Source organism: Passer montanus, unplaced genomic scaffold (assembly GCF_014805655.1).
Source record: "Passer montanus isolate IOZ18808 unplaced genomic scaffold, ASM1480565v1 scaffold26, whole genome shotgun sequence".
Taxonomy (NCBI): Eukaryota; Metazoa; Chordata; class Aves; order Passeriformes; family Passeridae; genus Passer; species Passer montanus.
The window spans coordinates 947,111-969,176 of record NW_024367261.1 but is presented as its reverse complement, the minus strand read 5'-3'; the positions used below and the strand labels follow the sequence as shown (position 1 = coordinate 969,176).

The 22,066-nt window shown below is 40.0% G+C and overlaps 1 protein-coding gene across 4 annotated transcripts in view; it reads right to left on the bottom strand.

Moving 5' to 3' along the window:
* The window catches only part of FARS2 (phenylalanyl-tRNA synthetase 2, mitochondrial), a 232,453-nt gene that overhangs the window by 78,091 nt on the left and 132,296 nt on the right, over nucleotides 1–22,066 (bottom strand). For 3 of the 4 annotated variants that reach the window (XM_039712040.1, XM_039712041.1, XM_039712043.1), the window contains one exon: nucleotides 17,070–17,230. In XM_039712040.1, the coding sequence (XP_039567974.1) occupies nucleotides 17,070–17,230 (161 nt within the window). Of the gene's footprint in view, nucleotides 1–7,841; nucleotides 8,017–8,580; nucleotides 8,711–17,069; nucleotides 17,231–22,066 lie in introns of all 4 variants that reach the window. The other variant, XR_005627770.1, reaches the window with a different exon arrangement.

Here is a 22,066-nt window from a genome sequence, read left to right as displayed (position 1 = left end):
TGTTAAAGGAATAAACTTGTCAAATGAATTCATATCCTGTACATCAAATTTAAAAAAGGAAACTTGCACAACAAATCCATTGCAAAAAAGCTTTTCATAAAGCATTAATGAATGAAATGCAAATGTCTCTGCTATACAAAAGTCACAGCTGCAAAGGCTGGACATGCTCCTTGGACAACAACCTGATACATGTGTTAGTGCAAATAAAGTTATAATCCTGCAGTAGACCCCTATATTCTCACCTCATTCCTATTTGCTACTTTATTTGCCACTGCTGTAGTTCAGGAATATACTGAACACCCTTCGAAGCTTGGTGGGACTAATACAAAACCCACTGAACTCACAGTTCAAGACATTTAATCATTCAACCAGAAGACGTGGCTCATGAGCCTTAGCATGATGAAGGCACCTACTTTCATTCACACAGGTAGCTTTGGCAAAAGTAATTGTTCTCACAGGGGCTAGCATGGAGCTGTGTTTTGAGTTTGTGTTGAATACAGGGTTGGTAACATAGAGATACTTTTGTTATTGCTGGGCGGTATCTGCAGAGAGCCAAAACCTTTTCTGCTTTCTGTACTGCCACACTGGCAAGAAAGCTGGGAAATTTGGGAGGAGACACAGCTGGGACAGGTGACCCCAAGTGACCAAAGGCATATTCTAGACCATATGACATCCTGCTCAGTATATAAGGTGGGAAGAAGAAGAGGGAAGGGGGGATATGTGCAGTGATGGTGCTTGTTTTCCCAGGCAGCCATCACATGTGATGGGGCCCTGCTCCTCTGGAGATGACCTGCCCATGGGAAGCAGGGAATTAATTTCTTGTGTCTGCAGCTTTTTCTCTCCAGTGTAACTAGTGTGGATACAGAATTGTTATAGTTTCATGTGTGTATGCTTGTGTGTATTACAAAGACTGGAAGAACAAATGCTTAAAACATAATATAAGCATAACTTTTATTATTAGCTACTAACCTTTTCTCAGAGCTTTGTAATACAGAAAAACCTTTTATGGTAAAAGGCAAGGCAATAATCCCATATTATATTGTCCCTTCACCACCTGGCTGCAGTCAATATCATTGCAGTAAGTCTTATATCAACACTAAAGTTAGTATAAGGATAAAATTCCTAGTTCTCAAATGCATCGATCTGTTTGTTGTAGAGCTCCATGAGTCACATAGTAGTTTATTAGCTACACCTAAAAAGTGAATAGGCTTCTAAAGAGTCTCCAATTGGCAAGCCAAAATGAAGTTCCTAAATTTGTATTCAGGCACTTCAGCAAATACATACTGTGGTCCAACAGACTGCTTAACCATTCTTTGATCCTTTCTAAACTCTCCTGCTCTTTAAACGCAGACTGGTCCAAAGTCCATTGACTTTGGTCCTTTTCAAGTTCAAGGCAAATGCCAAGCCTGGAGACCATTTTGTTATGAATTTACAGACATTTCAAAGGCTCTCCTTGAGAGAAATGTGCTCTTCCCACTAAATCTTCTAGTCTGCTGTCACCTCCAGCCACCACTTCCAGCTACATTCTCATCATGGCCCAGGAGTCCTCCAGCACAATGCTTGGAGAAGCTACTAGGACACATCTGGTTCTGCAGGCTTCGTGTTGGCTGAACCCTAGCATACTAGCTGAGCCTGGAAGCCCTGCTGCTCCTGCTTCCATGCCCTGATCACCTCCTTAGGTTTTTGAGGAACTGAAAAGAGGTTTAGGAAATGGCAGAACTGATCCTACCTGTGGAGGCTGCTGCAGGGCACTGGCCGTGTCAGTAAGCACTGCTGATGCACAGACATTCCTGTCACCTACTGTGACACCACAGTGCTACTTTAAATGTTCTGTTTACTTTCTGTTTCAAACACTTCAGCACACTATCATTGACATCTTTCAACAGCCTCAGAAAACAAATGCTTTCCCAGAAATTACGCTATCTATAGGACTCCACTGAACCCATCTTGTAGGAAATATTGGAAATAATGACATCACATTTTTCAATCACCCAAAGTGATTGCATTTAGGAGGGCTGAATTACTATAATTTCTTTAAATAATAAAATAGAAGTTTATGGTGATCCACCCTCAATGATATATGTTTACTAGTCATTAATCAAAGTTCTTTCTCTGGCTAATAAATAACCCAACCATTTCCTAAAACTGCAAGCTTTTCCCTCTCAGGAATGCTAACTTTAGTACAGAAATGGGTAGTTGGACACCAGTGCTATAACCTGCTCTGCCAGCCTGCCTTTCCTGTGCCTACATGTGCCTGAGGAGCACCATTTTAGTGCATCACTAAAAACACAGGGCTGTTAGCCTTTCATATGGGTTGGTGATAGCTCAGGGCATTCCTCATCTCTGCCTTCTGCTCTCCCTGTGATTACTGCCCCTCCAGCAGCTGATAAAACAAACATGTGCCTGTTCCTTCACCACTGCAGTTCACAGCCTGCTGTAGCCAGCTGAAAATTGTCCCTCTGATTGGTTTATATTAATATGTGCTGGATGAAGAATTGCAGCAGCTTGAGTTATTGGGGGACAGCTGTCTTAAGCAGCAACAGGATCCATCAGAACTCGTTTGTCACATGGACTCTGTGTATGTTGCCACACCAGGGCACTACTGTGGATGCTCTGGCAGCAGGAATCAAGTGGTCACCATAAGAGTGGTATCTTTCATCCACACGTGGCCAAGGATCATTCACTAGGCCGGATCCAGCTACCTCACACCTCCTTTCTGAGAGCAGAACCTCCCAAGCTGCAGTGAAGACAGCCAGCAATAATGCACAGCCAGTGCCAGTGAATAACACACACAAGTGTGTTTAGTGTCTTTACCCAGAGTCCCAAAAACCAGGATGGACACCAGACTTTCCACAAATATTTGCCATTAGGAAAAAAAGCCACTTTTCCCCAGATGCAGTAACCAGGGGTGCAACATGGCAAGGGGACAGGAGAAGTTTTGTGCTGAGGCTGCTCACTCCATTCCTTCCCTGCTGCCAGCTGCAGATGGGACAAAACAAAGGAGTGACAAATACACAGAGGAAAAAGCTGTACTCGCATTTTGACAGTGGTGACACAAATGCAAGGTTAACGACGACACGTACCAGAAACTGGGTTAGCAATTCCAAGGCAGCCAAGCCATTAAAAAGCCAGCCATGCTTTACTGCCATCACCAGTCTAAGTCAGAAAAATATGAGACTTAGCAGCATCGTGGCTGCTAAGCTTTAACAGTCCTGCCTTGCTCATGTTTTGGAGAAATACCTACATAAACTATACAGTTTTAATGCAACATCATATTCTCATCAGAATGAAAACTACAGTCCTGTAATAACTGAGCCTTTCTTAGTATATTCCATGGTGAAACTATATTAATTCAGTGTTATCATATGAAATTTAAACACGTAACAGGCATGAAATTAAAATTTGCAAATTTACAGCAGTAACTTAACTCCCATGCACGTAATGAAATTTCCTGTATTAGTGTGTATGCTTCTAAATTTACACTTCTGTATTTATGACTAGTGTAGACAAATTACAGTTGCTGCAGGGAACATAACTTTGAATTTCTTGGCTGCCATAGCTTAAAATTTAGTCATAATGTTCTCCATTATTAAAAGTTTTCTACCCTCCTTACCAAATTTATTTTTTCCTTAGATACATATAGTAAGTTCTATATATTCTATATCACACACACACACCTATACACATTTTTATGTGTAAAGACACACACACATCTTAAAAGGAGGAAATGTAAATTTCAACAGACAACTACCATAAAGTCTGATAAGCAGATATAAAATATGTTCTGGCATTAAGCTCTTAAAACTAAAGCTAATGAACCAGTTTGGGACTAGTCTGGGACCAATGCACTGCTCTGTCCTCCTGCAAGGAGTGGCAGAAGCATGTTAGAGCCCACTGATGCTCTGAGCTTTTCAGTGAAAAGCTGAACACAGAAATATGATCAGCCCTTTTTAGACACCAATCTGCTCACCCCAACAGAGTTCTTAACTTTGAAAAGCTCACATACAGGTACAGGGAACACCATATGTTCATGGGAACATGAAGTGCTCCATGGATTTCAGGCACTCTGCTTGTACATGGACCATTCTGAGTGGAAGAGGTTTTCTTTGTACATGGAGATATTCAAGAATGATCCAGATGCAATCCTGTCCCATGTGCTCTGGGATAACACTGTTTGAGCAGGGAGGTTGGACAGACAACCTGCTGGGGTGCCTTCCAACCTGACTCATCCTGTGGTTCTGACATTCTACATCCAGGTTGAACAGGGAGGTGTCCCGGAGTACAGACCTGTCTTCCTAGCTAAGTTTCAGCCTTCAATGTGAGATGACACAAATCTGTGGACCAGGTCCCTCCCTGCTGCGCCCTGCATGTCACCGTGAGAACTCTGTCCCTTTCCCACCTAAACAATGCCCTACGGGGTCATGTTGGAGATAACAATTTCTTTCTTGAGCCCCATTCCAGGTTCCCTGAAGGTGCAAAATTAAAAAGAGTTTAATTGCTTATATTCTGCCTAAGCCGTCCCCAGGTAGTTCTCCATATCATCCCACTTAGTCATGTTTTTCAATGCCTGTCAAGCACCTTCCCTCAGGTAAGCCCCCTTAAGACACAAAATAAATGCACACATGTGCACATGCACAGGAGCAAGTGCAACCTTTCTTGCATGTTAGAAGTTACACCTCATAGAGAGGAGCCTTACTGACAAAGGGAAGTCAGTATCTAACATGACACTGAAAAAATTAAGATCTGTAACAGCCAGTGAAGAGATTAAACTTCATTGATAAGCTCCACCTTTTCCAAGCAGCAAAAAAACCGCACAAGAGGACTGGTGCTGTGGCAGAATGAGTAAGTAGAATGCTTGCCTTTACACTTGCCTTACATTACGTTCACCCAAAAGTAATGCTGATCACTAAGCCTCTGTAGCCCCACTGGAAAGGGACACTGTGATCTTACGACATTTTATTAAAATGCAGTAACTTCGTTTTAAAGTCAAGCATGTTTAAATTTGTACTGAAAAATATGTCAAATTTAAAGTCACAATATACATCTCTGAGTGCAAATATGCATTTTAAACTGACCTGTGGTCAGAAAGCCAAGAAATAAGGCATGGCTTTTCAGAAGATTTAGAAGATTTCCAGACACAAAAGAGCACTTGTATTGCCACTGAAAGGGTTATGATTCTAAATGATTAGTAAGGAATTGAAAAAAAGTCAGGGAAGACATAAAGAAGACAAAAGTATTGACCTAATCCTATTAAAAGCAAGGATGTTACAGTGTACACAGCAGAGATATTCCCAGATACCTGTTCCCTTGGGCATTTGGATATGCCTTGCTTCTTGTGATCTGATTATAAAAGCCACCAAAGGATAAGTATAAATTATTCCTAAATACCAGTGATGGACTCCATGCTCTGTGTTTAATGAGGCAAAAATGATGTCTCATTTCCATAGAACAAAGTAGGACTCACAGGGAGAATCACCAAAAGGGATGGCTCTCTACTACTCACTCCCACATCACAGCTCTTTACAAACCCCTTTTGAAAGTATCAGGGTGAAGAAGCAATTAGCCTGACATTTTCCTTCAGCAGTTCTATGTCCACTGTGGAGAAAAATGCATTTTCCTCACGCTTCTTTCCCAGGCTCCTAGCTGATGGCCTACCAAGCCTGTTGGTTTCACGGAGCTCATCTTCCCTCACAGATGTATCACTGCAAAAAACCGAGAAATGCTTTTTCTGTTATCGCTTTTCCATTTGAGCAGTTGCTGCCACAGAACTCATGTGAGACCATGTGGAACTGATGGGACAATCCTTACTCTGTTGTGCTGTCTTTGACAGAAAACAAGCAAGATGCTATCCTGGTGAAGGAACCCAGTGATTTGGAATGACCAAAATGGTAAAGTGGATTCTCATACCAAACCTAGTTATTAACACTTATGACTGCCTTTTGCACTTGCTGTCCATATTCTCCCTGTCCTTCCTACCCAAATATTCCACACCACAGGCAAAATCACAGACAAGGGTAAAAAGAAGACACAAAGCTCCGAAAACAAACTGTCAACGAATACAAAACCAGATGTGTCCTGCACTTCTCTAAAAATACCTGCCATGCCTGCAAGGAACAGGTAATAAGCTGGTACAAGTCAGCAGAAACCCAGCTTCTCAGAAGATACTAACAATTTTCTCTTCAGCAATGCTGAGCACCTGCAATTCTTGCAGAAGGCTTTGGTTGCTGCAGGCACTTGGTGTTTGCCATACTCAGAAGTCAGGTTTCCTTCTTTCTGATGGTTTGGCTTGCATATTTGTTCTCATTAGGCTTAATAATAATGCTGAGATAAATAGCTCCATGGAGTAAAATACTGTACCCATCATATAAAAGAGTTATATCTAAATAAACAATGCAAGTATTTGGAAAGAGTCTGCAGCAATATGAAGATGTATTTCTCCCAAATACATAGCATAACAATGGAAACAAAGTGCACCCAATATTTTATTTTGGCTTAGATGAAGAACCTCATATAAAACACTGTTGATTGTATTTCCTTTTCTGCTCATTAAATGCACCATTCCAGAGAGTTACTGTTTAAATTGCAGAATCTCCAGAACACTTGAATGTGACTTACACTAAAATAAGCTGGTATTGTGAATCTTACAGGCACATGCAACACCTGAAAAAGTCCTTTTTTCCCACCTATCAACCTATACTTATTTTTCTCTCTCCTTCCTAAAAAAACACAGAGATTTCCAATACATCAGCAATGACACTTCATATCTCTTGGCTACAACTTCCCATAATGCCCTGGACATTGCCATGCTACAAAAGAATTATTTTTCTACACTTCCCTGAGGTAATCTGTACCATCTCACCACGTACAGAAATTTACCCAGGTAGGTTACTGTTGGTTTTGAAATATTTTTATAACTTCCAGTACCACTGATAGAGTTGGTTTTCCTTCTTGTCTTGGGGAAACTGCCCAAGTGGCAGGGGAAGAGGCTGCCCAGGGAAGTGGTGAAATCACTGGAAGTGTTCAAAAGGTGAGTGCATGTGGCACCTGGGGACATGGCTTAGTAGTGAATATGGTGATGATAACATAACAATGGATTTGGCAACCTAAGAGGTCTTTTCCAACTCAAAGGATTATATGATTCTATTACTCTTGGCAAAATCGAGTATTTTGAATTCCAGAGTAGCCAACTTCACTTCCCCCAGCCCCTCTACCCCCATCTCCCACTTAAGTTCTAAATTCATACAAATTACAACCTCTAAAGTTCAAAACTCATAATAAAACACCAAGGTAGTGTAGCAAGCTAAAACTTTAAAGTACAGTAAGCTAGAGAGAAACTGAAGTAAAAGGCTCTACTTACTTGTCCATTACCCAGAAGAGGGAAAAAAGCCTTTAATTTTTTTCTCTCAGACCTGAGTGTTCCTAAAGCTATACTCTGGTTATAGAGTAACAACACTTAGAGAATACTACAGAGAAGCCCTAAGCTGAGAACAGACCAAGCACAAAAAGGTACAAAAAGTACACTAAGCATTTCAGTATGCAATGACAAATGCAAAGAACATTCAAATCTCTAGAAGCAGAATCTTGGTGCAGAACAGATATTTCTTTAATGCCTTTCCTTATTTTACAAGAATCAGAAAATGGGTTCACTACTGCTGATTTAGGAGAACAGGTTACACGTGGGAATAATTATGCAAATTGGATTATTGGATTGCATATGCACTTCTGCACAGGCAGGGGGATGCAATCAATTCTCAAAAGAGGGGATTTCTTCCCATTATTAATTTTACTAAAACTGCATAGCCAAATCCTCTGTAGCAAATGCACCCCAAAGCATTACTTACTTGTCACATTTTGGCTTAGGCTGTCACTGCAGTAGTTCATGTGCCTCTCACACTAGCAAGATGAAGGCAATGGAGAATTGGTATGATAAGAATAATGCAGTTCTTCCCAACTGTGCCTTCTGTTGTTTGGCTATTCTCTGTAGCCTAATTCATATTCTGATCAGAGAAGTGGTAGCTGAAAATCAGGGTTTTTTTATTAACACCATGTACTTCAAAAGGTGCTTCTGTTCATGCATACACACATACAGAGATTGTTCTTCCCAGCCCTCATTTCCTAGGGATACTCCACAGCTCAGCTGCAATGTCTAATCATGCTACAGATGATGACTGTAGAGGCTTAGGCATGATTTTAAAGATCACTTTATCAAAAACTCTTTGCAAAGCGTATCTTTTACATGTAAAACATTGGCACACTAGTGTTAAAGAACACAAATAAATTCATGTATGACAACGCCCATCTTTCTGGCTAACTCTGGAAAAATTAAGAAGAGCTTATTTCCTACTAGTTTTGAAATTATTTTTTTTTTGCTTTATATTTCTGTGGTTGTGTGTGCACACCAGGACATACCTGTATCTCTTAAAACACATACAGAGTGTGTGCTAGGACACATTTTAAACAGAAGTTTATTCTTATTCTTATGTCAAATGACATATTCTTATGTCAAATGCATAATGTATACTCACAAAGATGTATTTAACCCTGCTACAGGCATGCACATATTCAGATTGTGGTAATTACCTAGGATTGCCAGCCAGAAACCAGGGTCCCATTATGCAGACAGAGCACAAAATGCTAATTCCTCTCCTGAAGAACTTTCCACACTAAGGTAGTTTGGAGAAGAGATGCTGAGGCAGGAGGCACAAGACAACTACAATTGAAACAGCATGGAAAACAAAATTATTGAGTCACTTCTCAGGTCAGGGCCAAAGACTAAAGTCAAGATATTTTCTATGCCATCCCCCTAACCAGAATTCTAGTACTCACAATGTAAATTAAACCAATATTGGAAAACCATTGGAAATGTGTAAGGGTAACCCTCCTGACTAGCTACATACTTTTGTAGACAATAAACTGAAAGCTCTGAACATATGTGGACTCCTGTCAAAACCACTAGCAGCTGGTTCTCATAGCTTCACGCAATCTACGTGAAATCTATTGTTGCTTTAGATTTCCAGGTTTACACTTTCACCTCATATTAATTTAATGTGGGTTTCAGCATATATATCACTGCTGGAAATTGCTCCATGGCTTATTTGAGCACTTTGTATAACCATTATACTTCATCATTTGGGATGCAATAAAGATCGGTTGATATATTCAGCAGTGGAATTACTCATTTGTGAGCTATTTGTTTCAAAGAGCCTCGGCCAGTCAAATTGCAAATATATGAGGTTTAGAGATCAGAGCAAACCACTGTAACATATGCTTTTTGAAGCTTATTGCAGTTTTTGCTAAGTAATAATTTAGATAGTATCAGGTGTACTTTGACTAGGGTGCATTGGCTTCTGCCTAGGAAAAAAAGACATCAGCAGTAAAATGGTTCTAATGACAGTGCAGCAGCATTCATAACTGCAAAATCATTTTTTATCTACACCACATAGAAGTGGTGCAGACAAAATGCAGTCAAGGCTACAGTAGCTTATTTTTGTTTACAAACAGATTGGAAGGAAGTCCCTGGTGCTCTGGTCTCAGTTGCTGGGAATGTCTTTCACTAGTTCTGAGGACACACCTGCTGGGTCTATTCACCCCCCACCTTGTATACTGCCTCCAAAAACAAAAGTGCTTTCTCATCAGTCGTGCTGATAGCATGAACCAACACTGAGAACTGGATCAGGGAACTGATACAGCTTTAAGGAACTGCAGAGGAAAAAAGCTCCCATACTCATCTCACAGTGTAGCCACAAAAGTAGCTTCTCTGGTACATGTGGAGCAGCGAAGCAGAACAGCACAGGGGAACACGAGCACTTGGGAAACAAAACAAAACAAAACAACTGTGCTTCTCATCCTAACACTGTGAGAAATAAGGCTCTTGGGAGGAGTGGTAACGAACAGCCCAAACCCACCAAAACCCTTCAAATGAAGAAAAGGCTCAACTGCTGTCTCTGGACCTGCAGTCAAAAGAGAGGACATCTGCCAGGTGGATACATGGTATCCCACATAGCTAGCTTCCAAATTCTCCTGTGGCACTTGCTAGGTTTGTCAGCAAAGCTCTGGACCTCTCACATAACTGAAAATCAATAGGAAACATATAATTACATCCAGTGTGGTTTTGGAATTACCTGCCATGACATAAAAAATTTACTGGTGATTAAAGGATGTGTTAGCATAGACAACTGAAAGTAAGGATGAAATATTTTTGCTCTCTAAACGTATATATATATATATATATATATAAAATAACATACTCTATCCACTCAAAACAAATTCCAATTGTGACAGTTGTGTACAAAGCAGAAACTCCTTAACATTAAAAAAAGAACAGCTCAAATCAGCTATTTTGCTTCAAGTCACCACCAGCTAAATAGCACGAAATGTGCTATTGGGATGAGACAAGTTAAAAGAGGTGAACATGAGAGTTTTCAACTATTCTAATACTGTGAAAACAGCATAGAAATACTTAAAGTATTTTCAAGGAACGTAGGTAGAAGAGAGTGGTGTTTTTGCTAATGAATGCCATAGGCTTGTCTCTACATCCAACTGTTACTAAGGTGGCTGCTAAATGGATTAAATGGATTTACTTTGCCCTTTGGTACTTCAGCAGACGACACAGTACATAAGATAAATACCACCAACTAATCTAGGCAGAAAGGGCTATTGACATTTTTTATTTATTCATTTTATTTACTTAGAAAAGTACAAGCAGAAAGGAATTAAACTATTGCTGATTTGTTCAGGTTCAATGGGAGGCTATCAGTGAGACTAGACTGCAGTGGGTGGGTGAAGGGATGGAAACAGGGTATGTGAGAAAATCTGCATCACTGGTATTAGCTCAGAAGGCAGCAGCTAGATTGTTGGGAACCACATCCCTCATCAGTGCTTATTCTTATCAAGAACTTCTCATGCTCTCAGGCACATGGTGTAATTCTTGGGTGGCCCTGTGGAGGGCCAGGAGCTGGACTGTGATGATCCTTGTGGGTCCCTTCCAGCACAGAATGTTCTGTGATTCTGAGAATATCATCTCAGTACTTTGTCATGGGCATGGGTTCTGACACACTAAGTGTTTCACAAATCCAGAAGCAGAACTGGAAGTCCTCCACACTCGTCTCAAAACTGATGATAGTACTTTAAAGACTTGCTTTGATGGCTAGTGGTCAAAATTTTTGTGGTCCCTTATACTTGTTGATCTTTCAAAAGGAGATCATGAGTAGATGTGTACAGTACAAAACCCTGGAAAACTTTCTGATTATCTAGGAAGAGACTTCTGCATCAGCCTCAACAGTTTTTGCCATAAGCCTACTCTCCTTTCCTGTGTCTTTCTTCCCTTTTCATCCCATTCTTCCCAATCTGCTTAAACTTAACTTTAAACCAGAATTTTTCACATTGCCCCCAATGCTCAAAATACAGCACTTCTCTCTACTATGTTCCTTTCACTTGGTCTTATATAAGTGTATGAGTGCTTTGTATTCAGTCCCATGTGACTGTCCATCCCATTTGCTCATTCTGGGCCCCTACTTTCTTTACTATGTTTTCAGCCAGTTTTCTTCAACTGAGAGTGGAAATTCAAGTTCTGTTTACTCTCCAGAATTTTTCTTGTTGAGTTTTTTTACACAAGTGTTCACTGACTTTTTTTACACAAGTGTTGATCAGCAAAACTGGCTTAGTGTGGTATGGTTTGTCAGATTAAACTCTTCTTGCTTATAACAGTCATTTTGGAAGTTTCCACTGCTTCAGCCCTGCAAGATGCTGATCACTCTCAGTTGTATCCCAGGAAATGTGGAGATCTCTGACCTGAAGCTATTTAGGCGTTTGGGTTATGTTTGACTGAGCACAGGAACTATTGCATTGATTTAAATGGGACTGCTTGCAAGTTTAAAGCTCAGCATGTGCTTCAGTACTTTGCCTGGCTGGGGCCAGAGGGCCCGGGTTCCCAGAGCTTCAATACCAGCACTACCTACAAATGGTACAGGATAGAACATCCTGATGAGAAGACTTGATGATCAAGGGATTTCTAACCCAATCGTGCAGCTTAGTGCAGCATCTCTGCAATGAAGAAAGTATTTTTGCTCACTTTCCATGCACATCCAACACTAAAAAAGGAGTTTCACAGTGTTCTGCAGAGGATACAGACAAACCTGAGATGATATACAGCATTGCAAGGTTTTATTGACATTTGCCTGAGATGATCTATGTAAGTCACTCTTAGATATTCAACCTTCCCAAAGTCATGCCAGTAAAATGTTTATGCTATATCATCATCTATTCTCTATTGTATCTCCACATGCAGACACACACATTATATATCTTCAATTACATAAAAACTATTTATACAATAAGTCACAGTTGAAGCTATACCTCATTTGTTCAAACATCCAAGTTAAATTTACTTACTAATGGTTGCATATTTGGCTTTAATAGATGCACTATTAGAAAATAAACATAATAAATGAATAGCCATTTTAGCATGGAGTCACCTAATCTTGATGAAAAATACCTAAAAATGCAGCAACCGGGGAATCTATTTAATTTTTATTTGAAAATAACGCTAATCACCAACTAAGAAGATAAATATAAATTATATGGAGTAGCATACTAATGATGGATCAGACAGACCCACCCTGTGCAGTGAATGCCATAAGATCAAACTGGTTGAAATGGATGGTATATACTCTAAGTGCTCTCCTTCTCAAGCATGGAATAAAGGATATAGACTAGGATGGTTTAATTTGCTGAAGCTTCCCCTTACACTTGACAGTGCATTTTATTTTCAGCATCTTCTAAAGCTTCAGGACAAGCTCTGTGTCCCCCAGCAACAATCAGGAAAGATGCACAGGGATGATTACTGTCCCTGAAAACTGAAAAGTGCACAGTAAGGTAGAAAAGTTGGACTGTCTAATGGTGTGAACAAGAGGGCTCACATACACAGCAAACAGTGCAAACTGGGCTACTGCATAAATCCTTTCTCATTAGAGCACGAGCTTAATTCCTACAGCACACTGAGCAAAGGCAAATGGGAGCAAACAGGCCCAGCCTTTGGTATCTTGCACAGAAGGAAGAGGAGCCTGCTTTGATTTCCTTTCCATTACACTATGAACCACTTATGTCCATGCAACTACATTATTTGATTATTTTGATCATTTCTGCTATCCTTGACTGTTCCCTTTTCAAAGCAGAAAGAGTATCCTGGATTAGGACCACATACACCATTCTGGCTACAGCTGTGCAGGAGATGAAAGTGTCAATTCAAGTTGTTTGTCAAGTCTCCTCACACCACTTCCAAAGCCTCAGGTCTCCCAGCAGTGCTGCTCCAGGGGCTTCTGCTCTTCTGTAGCCATTAAAATGATCCTGCTTAGAAAGTCTATTATTTTGAGTTTTGTAGCTACCAGGTAATTTTGAGGGACTGTGTGACCCAGTAGACACTAGGAAGCAGCAGCCCCTGGAGATGATGGAAGGGGGTGATAAAAAATAGGTGATGCTAGGCTTATTGCAGATATTGCAGAATATTACAAATATGCAGAAATGAAGAAGACAGTAACTCCTATAATCTCACAGAGGGAGTCTATACAAATCTGATCCAGTTTCCTTCAGTACAACTGCCAGGACAGCCTTAATCATGCTTCTGCTTGACCTCAGTGCAGGCCACACAGCTCCTCAGCAACTATTTAAATAATATATAAAATAAATAACTATTTAAAACAACAGCAGCCAGAGACACCGGCAGGATCACGTGAAAGTGACTTTGTGAAGGGAGAACACACCAGGAGTCATTCAACATGATGTGCTACTTGCTTGCTTTGGCAGCAAAATGATGGAGGTTCCAGGATCCATCCTGCTGCCAGAGACCTTTCTTCTTAACACCTCTGGGCTCACCACACTACCACTGAACTGTGCCTTCCTTCTCTAAAGGTCAGATCTTTTTTGTACCTTTCCTTGAGACTTGGAATCAGCCCATGGACCTTTTTTTTTTTTTTTTCTCCTCGTAAGAGTGCTGGCTCAGCATAAACCAGAAAGCAATTCCATGGAACTGTGCTCAGGGCCCTGACAAACAGAGACATAACACAGTGGACTAGGTTGGAACTGAGCCATTTGTTTCATTACATTGTGCCTTGCAGGCTCTTGGTCCTTCCTGCCCTGCCCATCCTCAGTGTTTTGTTTCACAGCCTGAGCAGAAGCCCTACCCAATTGAAAGAAAGTTACCAGACCCTGATCTCCACACTGCTGTGACTTGCGTCAAATTATAGCTCAAGTGATTTGCTAATCCAAATCCAGGCAATAATCTGATCTGTGGGGAGAAGCACTCTAACACTGCTGTGGTGAGTGGCCACAGTGGTACAAGCACTGTCAGCTTTTCCCAGCAGCTTTTTAACCTACTGAAGCCTGCACACATATTCTGAGCAACTGATGACAAAGGGAAAAGTCTGACACATTCAGGCTGTTAAAAGGCATAAAACATATACTCTAAGTCCCAAGAAAATGCTCCAATTAAATGCAGGTTTACAGCAAGAGTATATTTAGCCCAGCTAAAGGTTACTGCTATGCCATGTGGACTTCATGTATTTGAAGAACGTTTTAAAGAAGAGAAAGAAAAATCTTTATGTTGGTGGATCATATTCAGACTATAAGAAAGGATTTGGGGGAGTGCCCAAAGGTTGAGAGGTCACTCTCAGCTAATCACATAAAGGATGGACCTTTACCTGGACCTTCTGAGCCACAGGATTCAATTTCTGTCATGAAAGGCTCTCAAACACTTGGTCTGTCTTTGTTCAGTTCAGTCAGGCTGAAAAGTACTGCATGGCCTTGCATGCAGAAAATCTGACACTTTTAGAATATCCATTGAGATTTCTTACAATATCAACACTAGAAGACAGGCTAAAAGTTTTCTTTCAAATATCATATGAATAAACCATGTGATTCATTAATTATGACTCTTTAGCAAGCAGACAGGAACAAGAGGTCTGCTAACTTGGCTTTACAGCATACCTGAAAAATAACATAGAACAGGGGGAAAAAAAAGAGATCTTATGGTAGTACCGAAGAGTATTTCATAGTATTTTCATCTGAAGGGTCATCAACCCTTTAAAAAGCAATGCCAATATGTACTAGAAGTATGTACAGCACAGAACTTGAAAAAGCTCAGTGTAAGGTATACCAGATGAAAGCTGGATATAGACTTGCTTTCAAACAAAAACCAAGCTGGCCTCCATTCTGTTATATTCAGATACAGAACTGAAAAATGTAAACTAAGAGTTGGGGAGAATTACCAAAACTGAAGATGAAATATCCAAGTCAAGTAGGTGTATGTAGGTGTTAAAAGGGAAAGGGGGAAAAATGGAAAAAAAAAAAAAAAAAGAGAAATAATAATTTAAAATTTCCCAAGCAGTGTTTGATATCAGAGAAAAAAAAAATCTGTTTCTAAAACATTGGCCATACACTTTCTTTAGAAGAGAAAAAGAACAAAAACTAAGGCTACCAAACAGCACAAATTAAAAAAAAATAATCACATTCGGCTTCCTAGAAACTATGTACTTTCCTGTGAGCTTATCCACAGTAACCTGGTGCCTTTGCCATCTTCAGATTGCTTCACTACACCTGATTTACCTAAAGCTGAACATGAAAACTACATGCAGCTTAGAGAAGTCAGACACCCAGCCCTCTCTTTGACTCAGCCTCAACGTCAGCCCGTAACATTCCAACAATCCGGGCCTTTCCCCAAAAGGCCAATCTACTGCTAATATCAGTTGGAAGCTTGGATCCACAGTTTTAAAGCAAGCAAGAAATCTCATCTTAGCTCCATCAGATTGCAATCTCTAAAGAAAGCCACAAGCTCAGGAGCAAAGCCAATCAGAAGGACAGGGACTGAAAAGGAGACTTAAGCATTTTTATTGAGAAGAGCAATAAGCGTTCTGTAGGAGATCAAGGAAACCTTCAGAACAGTGGCAAAAACCTGTCTTTCTGTAAGATAACTAACTACAAGCTGAATGCACTAATGCCATTTATCACCAAACAAACAAATAACAAAACCCCAATCAACCAAAAAAAATTCCCTAAACCTCTACCCAAACCAAAAAAGCCAAAATTATTCCCCAAACTTATCTCAAACAGTATTTTGATGCTACCAAACAAGATATGCAAGAATTGCCATGAATTAAAAACAAATGGATGGATGCTGCTCCTGGTGTGGAGACTACTCAAATGTCACCTATCACTGTTGATTTCCCCTTTAATAACTACATTTCTTAAAAAAACATAATTGAGTTGTACACAAAGAAACCAAACTGAATGGTAAAAGGCAGCTGCAAAATGTATTTTACTGCTTTAGCATTTCAGAGTTCATCACACATCTATGTCAGCTCAACTTCCCCAAAGACCAGCTGACGCCACCTGACTTGAACCTCCCCATGCTCCTGCTGAAGAGCATTATGGAAGCAGCATTTCCACTCAATCCAGTCATGCCTGATTGCTTCGTAAGTACAAAGAGCAAGACAGGGCTGCTAACTACAAAAAATCACCACAGCAGATGAGTTACAAAACAAATACAAGCTGAGCCTGCACTCTCCTCTCCAACACCAGGAGAAAAGAGCTGACAGTGAAGAGGGCAAGGCACATCCACAAAGAATTTGCCAAAGGTTAACATTACAACTCACATTGACATCAATGATTGTAGAGTGAAAACAATGGGAAAATTTGAGAATGTGTTATGATCTTTGAATGCTTTGTGTCAGACACATATTTAAAATGAAACAGAATCACAGACACAACTCAGGGACATAACCAAACCACAGGCCTAAATCAATCCCTATTCTGGATATATTTAGTTGAATATGTGCTTAAGCACTACTCAGAACAGGGATGTTGACTGGGTATCAGCAGGAGCTTACAACATTGTCTGGTTGAAAGATATGTTATTATCAAAAGCTGGATTTTACTGCAGTACATCAGAGAATCACAATAGCTGTAAAGCTGTTGCATTCAAACCTAATCTTTTAATGACACAGAATTGTAATTATGTGATATTTACTAGGGATGCACATACATCACAGTAAATTATTATCATATATATTTTATTTTACCTGGAACTTTACTTTTTGCCAAATGTGAGGCCCAATAAATTGTTTCAAGAAGCGTTCATCTTCACTCCAGAACAGTCGGATGTCAGGGATATCATACAGGATCATGGCCAGCCTCTCCAAACCCAAGCCAAATGCCCAGCCAATTTTATCCTGAGCACCAGCTGCAATACACAAGATAAAAATTGAAGAGTTTAAGTTCACAACATGGAAAATAACTGATAACACGTTCACCTATTTGTTAAGAGGGAATAAAGAAAAAGGTGAAATAGCAAACCAGAAAATCTTACAAGTGCCAAATGAATGATCTAAAGGCTACAGGACAGATCCTACTTAAATCAAAAACTGCAGCAAGACTGAGCACATCACTGAGTGCAGGAACCAAAAATGGCAATAAAACAAAGCCACAGCCTTGACAATTTGTGTCCAAAGTTTCAGACAGGCTTGAGAAATGGTGTATAATGCTATACATCACTACCCTTCACTATGCTTAGAGCTGAGCACTTCCTCACTTGACTCCGCTGTGTTTCATAAGACACATAAACATGAATTCCCTGTTCAGAGTACAAAGTTTCAGACAGGCTTGAGAAATGGTGTATAATGCTATACATCACTACCCTTCACTATGCTTAGAGCTGAGCATTTCCTCACTTGACTCCGCTGTGTTTCGTAAGACACAAACATGAATTCCCTGTTCAGAGTATTTTCCTTGGTCTGACAGACCAAGTCAAGCCTACAGAGCATTAACATCATTACCAACATTTCAAAAGACCATAATTGCCTCTTTTGAGGCTTCTGGAAGAAACAGAGCAATGGGATGCGAGGCACCGTTGCATTAGCATCACACCTCCAACAAGGGAAATCCTGAGCTGCTGTTCCTGGGAAAAGCCACTGCTCTCACATTAACAAGTCTCTTTTATGCAGCACTAAATATAAAAGGACAAGAATATTTAATAAAGAAAAGCTGTACAGATATTAATGATGCAACATTTCTGTCAGGGAAGTAAATATTCATACCTTCCTTCATTTATAGGGCAGGAGCACTGACTCATGCAAACAGGGATCTTTTCAACACAAAAAACTACGTCTATGTTTAGCCATCAGCCTACTGATTTTGAAATAAGCTGAGAGCCCAGAAGCCCTGGCAAAGGCTCAGAGCTTTTAAAAATTTAAACAAATGCCTAAACAAACACACATGCTGAAAGGATGTGTGCATGTGTGACAGACTTGACTTCACACTATCAGCACTTGCAGCGTGCTCCCGAGTCACACAACATCACTGCACACCTCACAGCTATGCACCAGGGCCACAGCAGCCTCTCCAGAATCAGTTTAGTTTTTTGGAAACTGAACTCAGTAACTTTCCCATCTTCATGCAGGAGGTTGGAAGCACAAGTCTTCTTTCTGACCCTTGCCTCTGCTATCAGAAAGGAAACAGCTCCCATTGTTCAGGCACTGATGACAGACATCCTGAGTTACCCTATTGCGTTCATTGCTGAGACTAAACAGGCCTGAGTTCTGTTCAAATAGAGGGAGGCATACCAAGCTTGGGAAAAGAGACACACTCACAACTTCAATTCCATTAATTCACTTGAACATGCCTATGTTACTGGAATAACAGCAGAGCCCCTGTGTCTCACCTGCTGCATCAGCAGTATTGTGCTGCCACAGGAGTTACATCAACTTGTAAGAGTATTTCATAGAGGAGACAGGATATTCTGCCTGACCTCTCATGTGCACAAAGGCAAGATTTTGCACTTTCTGACATAGAAAGCAGACAGTTCATCAACTCAACTGTGGAAGTGCTAGGAAATCAAGGAGCGGGTGTGAACTCAAAAGGTACCTCATGGCAGAGCTGCTTAGAACAGTGCTTACATCAACCAGTAGATTGAGTTAATCTGACTCTGGAAACCTACAATCCACGCTACATTCTGTGAAGAACTGCACAACTTGCTTCTGCTGATTTTTAGAGAAAGCAGAGCAACTACAAAGAACATACTGAAATTTGTATTTGGAAGGGATTTTGAACTTTGAGTGTAAACCATAAACTGTTTCTCTTCCATTCTGAATATACTACTTCTCTCCATACACCAGTATATTAAAGTAATTACATTTGTAAGGCTGTGAAAAGGGGAATGTAATTCATTGCAATGGTGCTGCTTCTTCAAATTTCCAGCTTGCCTTTCCTAGATCAGAACTCCTGCCTCAGTGCCAGAGCTCCTATTCATTCCACAAGTACCAGATTTTCATATACATATGGGCATTTCTGCAGACCAATCCTCTCTTCCAGATGTAAAGTAAAGCACCAGGAGCAATATCCATGAGGGTTCTGAATGGCCACTGCTTACTCTCAACAGAGGCATTAAAGATGCCAGATTAAGCATTAGCAATTCACAGATGCTCAGTAAAGTACACAGGATGGGGGTGATGGTCCTCCTTCCCCACACTAGTGATGATCACTGGTAGAGCAGACAGGAAAAAAAAGAGATATGACAGAAGAACAGGTGTATATTCTGATTAGCAGAGCTTTACATTTAGAACTTTTTATTTTATTATTTTGATGTGAGAATGGTTTTCACTGTAACACATTTTTCCTCAGTGACTTGCTATGAACTTGAACTCTGCAATGAATGTCTTGATTTTATATCAGCAACTTCTTTTCTGTTCTGGTTTTCTTGCTTGGTTTACTGGGGTTTTTTTAGAAAGACTGGGGCACATCAAAGGTTTTTTACTTGTAGCAGACAAAGGAATTCTGCTATCTGCCTAGCAACTCAGAACATTGTCAACTGAGCTATGATTAAACACCTATTCACCAAACTGAACTTGTCTTTTGGATGATCCTTGTACAATTATCAGCCTTCAAACCACAAGCTTCTCAAATGTCCCCAGTGGAAGCTGTATCAGTGAAGAATTACCTCTACTCAGACGAAATAAATGAAAGAAAAATTCAGATTATTAAAATTCCTCCTCAAATCAGCACTAGCAAATCTCTGCACTCTGAATCTTCAGTTATTTTGTCTCTGACCTCTTCTCCAACTTTCTATTTGTAAAGCTCCAAGTCAATGCAGCATTCACTTAAGTCATTTGAACAACTACTTTGGGGGACTCAACAAGATTAATGCATGCTTCTAAACATATTTCTGGCTGGAAATTATCAGGTGACTTAAAAATTAAATGAGCCAGTAATCATCCTGTAGCATGAGGGAGCAACCCATAGCTTTCCCAACACAAACACCTGTTTAAATGTGCCAAATTTTGGCAAGTATTATGCAAAGAAGTCAAGTGAATTTCAGTCAACAAGACAGGAAAAGCGAACACATAACAGCGTTAAATATGGCAAAAAGCAAGTTGAGGTTCTGATGAGGAGACCTGGCCAAAGCAGCAGATTCCAGGGACCTGGTGGGACAATCATAGCATCACTGCTTGAAGTAACAAAGCCCAACAGATAAAGCTTTCCTGACACATGAGCTTTCCCCAGCTGGCCATCAAAGGTTTTTATGCTGCCAGGCTCCTGCTGCCTCACACGAAAAAAAATCTGACTCCACACCAGAAGAAAATTGCTTGAAGCTTTGCTTGTCAGGTAGCCAAAGATGGGGGAGGAAAGGATAAAACAGTTTGAGTGGCTTCCCAAACTGGGAGCTAGGACAGCCCAAATCTGATGTCAGAAGGTTGCATCATTGCAGCTCTTCTTACAGAGAAGCTCAAGAGTCCTTATCTTCCTTGATAAGTCATATCTATTTATCCTGGACTACTTCAGCTTCGAGACCAGGTGAATCATTTTACATGTAACATAGACCAAGCAAGTCATTCTCCAAAAAGCAATGTTAAATGAAAGTTAAATTTGCTCAGTTAGGATGGGAATCTTCCCAATTATTCACTAAGGCATAAACAATGACCTGCCAGAATTAATGGATTATATTGCCCTGAATCTTCAGAAAAAAACACAGACAGAAACACTCACCGTCTCAAGGAGTGTGAGGCAAGACATTCTGCTCTGTACAACAATTTTAAGACATAATTTGCAACATAATTTTAGTAACAGGTTGATAAAACCTTTTTGGTTTACAGTCATACTTATTTTTATATTGATACTGGCTTTTATTTAACAATTTTTGCTACTTCTGTAAAACTGCCAATAAAGAAATCTTTCTTTCAATAGACCCTAAATTGGGTCTTCAAACTGTCATACTCAGCAGTTACTGAGAAGTGAAAGAAATTAAATTTTGATCTTGGATTGAGGCAAAATCATGAATACACAATAGCCTGCATAGAAGGTGATCTTCATAAAATGCACCAAAATTAATATATCCAAAGTATGAGTAGCTGAAATCTGGGATGAGTTCCAGAAGCAAAGACCTGAATTTGATCTCCTTCTTTCAGTCCAAACTATGACTGTTAATGGAGCCTGTTCTAGAACTAAAACGGTGGGAAGAGGGGTGAAGAGATTCTCAAGGGCACATGGATTACATATCATGTTTTACAAAACAAATCAGCTTTAAACTGTACAGAAAGTAAGTTATAGAGATAATGAATACATGACTTGACATAAAACACCACAAATTCTGGAAACAAATGCCAAGGCCCAGATTTGAGTGATTATGTGATTAATGGACAGCTTACGAATCAGGCTTTGAAAAAGAGGTTCTGAAAAATAAATATTTACTTATTTCTAGAGACTAGGAATGCATAGTGTACATAACTGCCACAGTAATAAGGCAAACATGTTTACTTGTGTTAAAAATAAGCAATTTTAAATTATTTCCTTATTATTTCCATAAATTATTTCAGCTAGAACTCCCATATGTTGGGAGTAAAAAGTTTTACATGGAAAAAAAGTAATACTAAGGCATCAGTCTAATAGAGAAGAGCTTCTGAAACTGCAAGGTCATGTGGCTGGGATGTTAAGCAACTGAGGCCAAACAACTTATCCAAATTTTCTCTGAACTCCTCTCCAGTGAAAGCAAAAATCAAAACCATCACAGTGTTCTCTTGTAACTCAG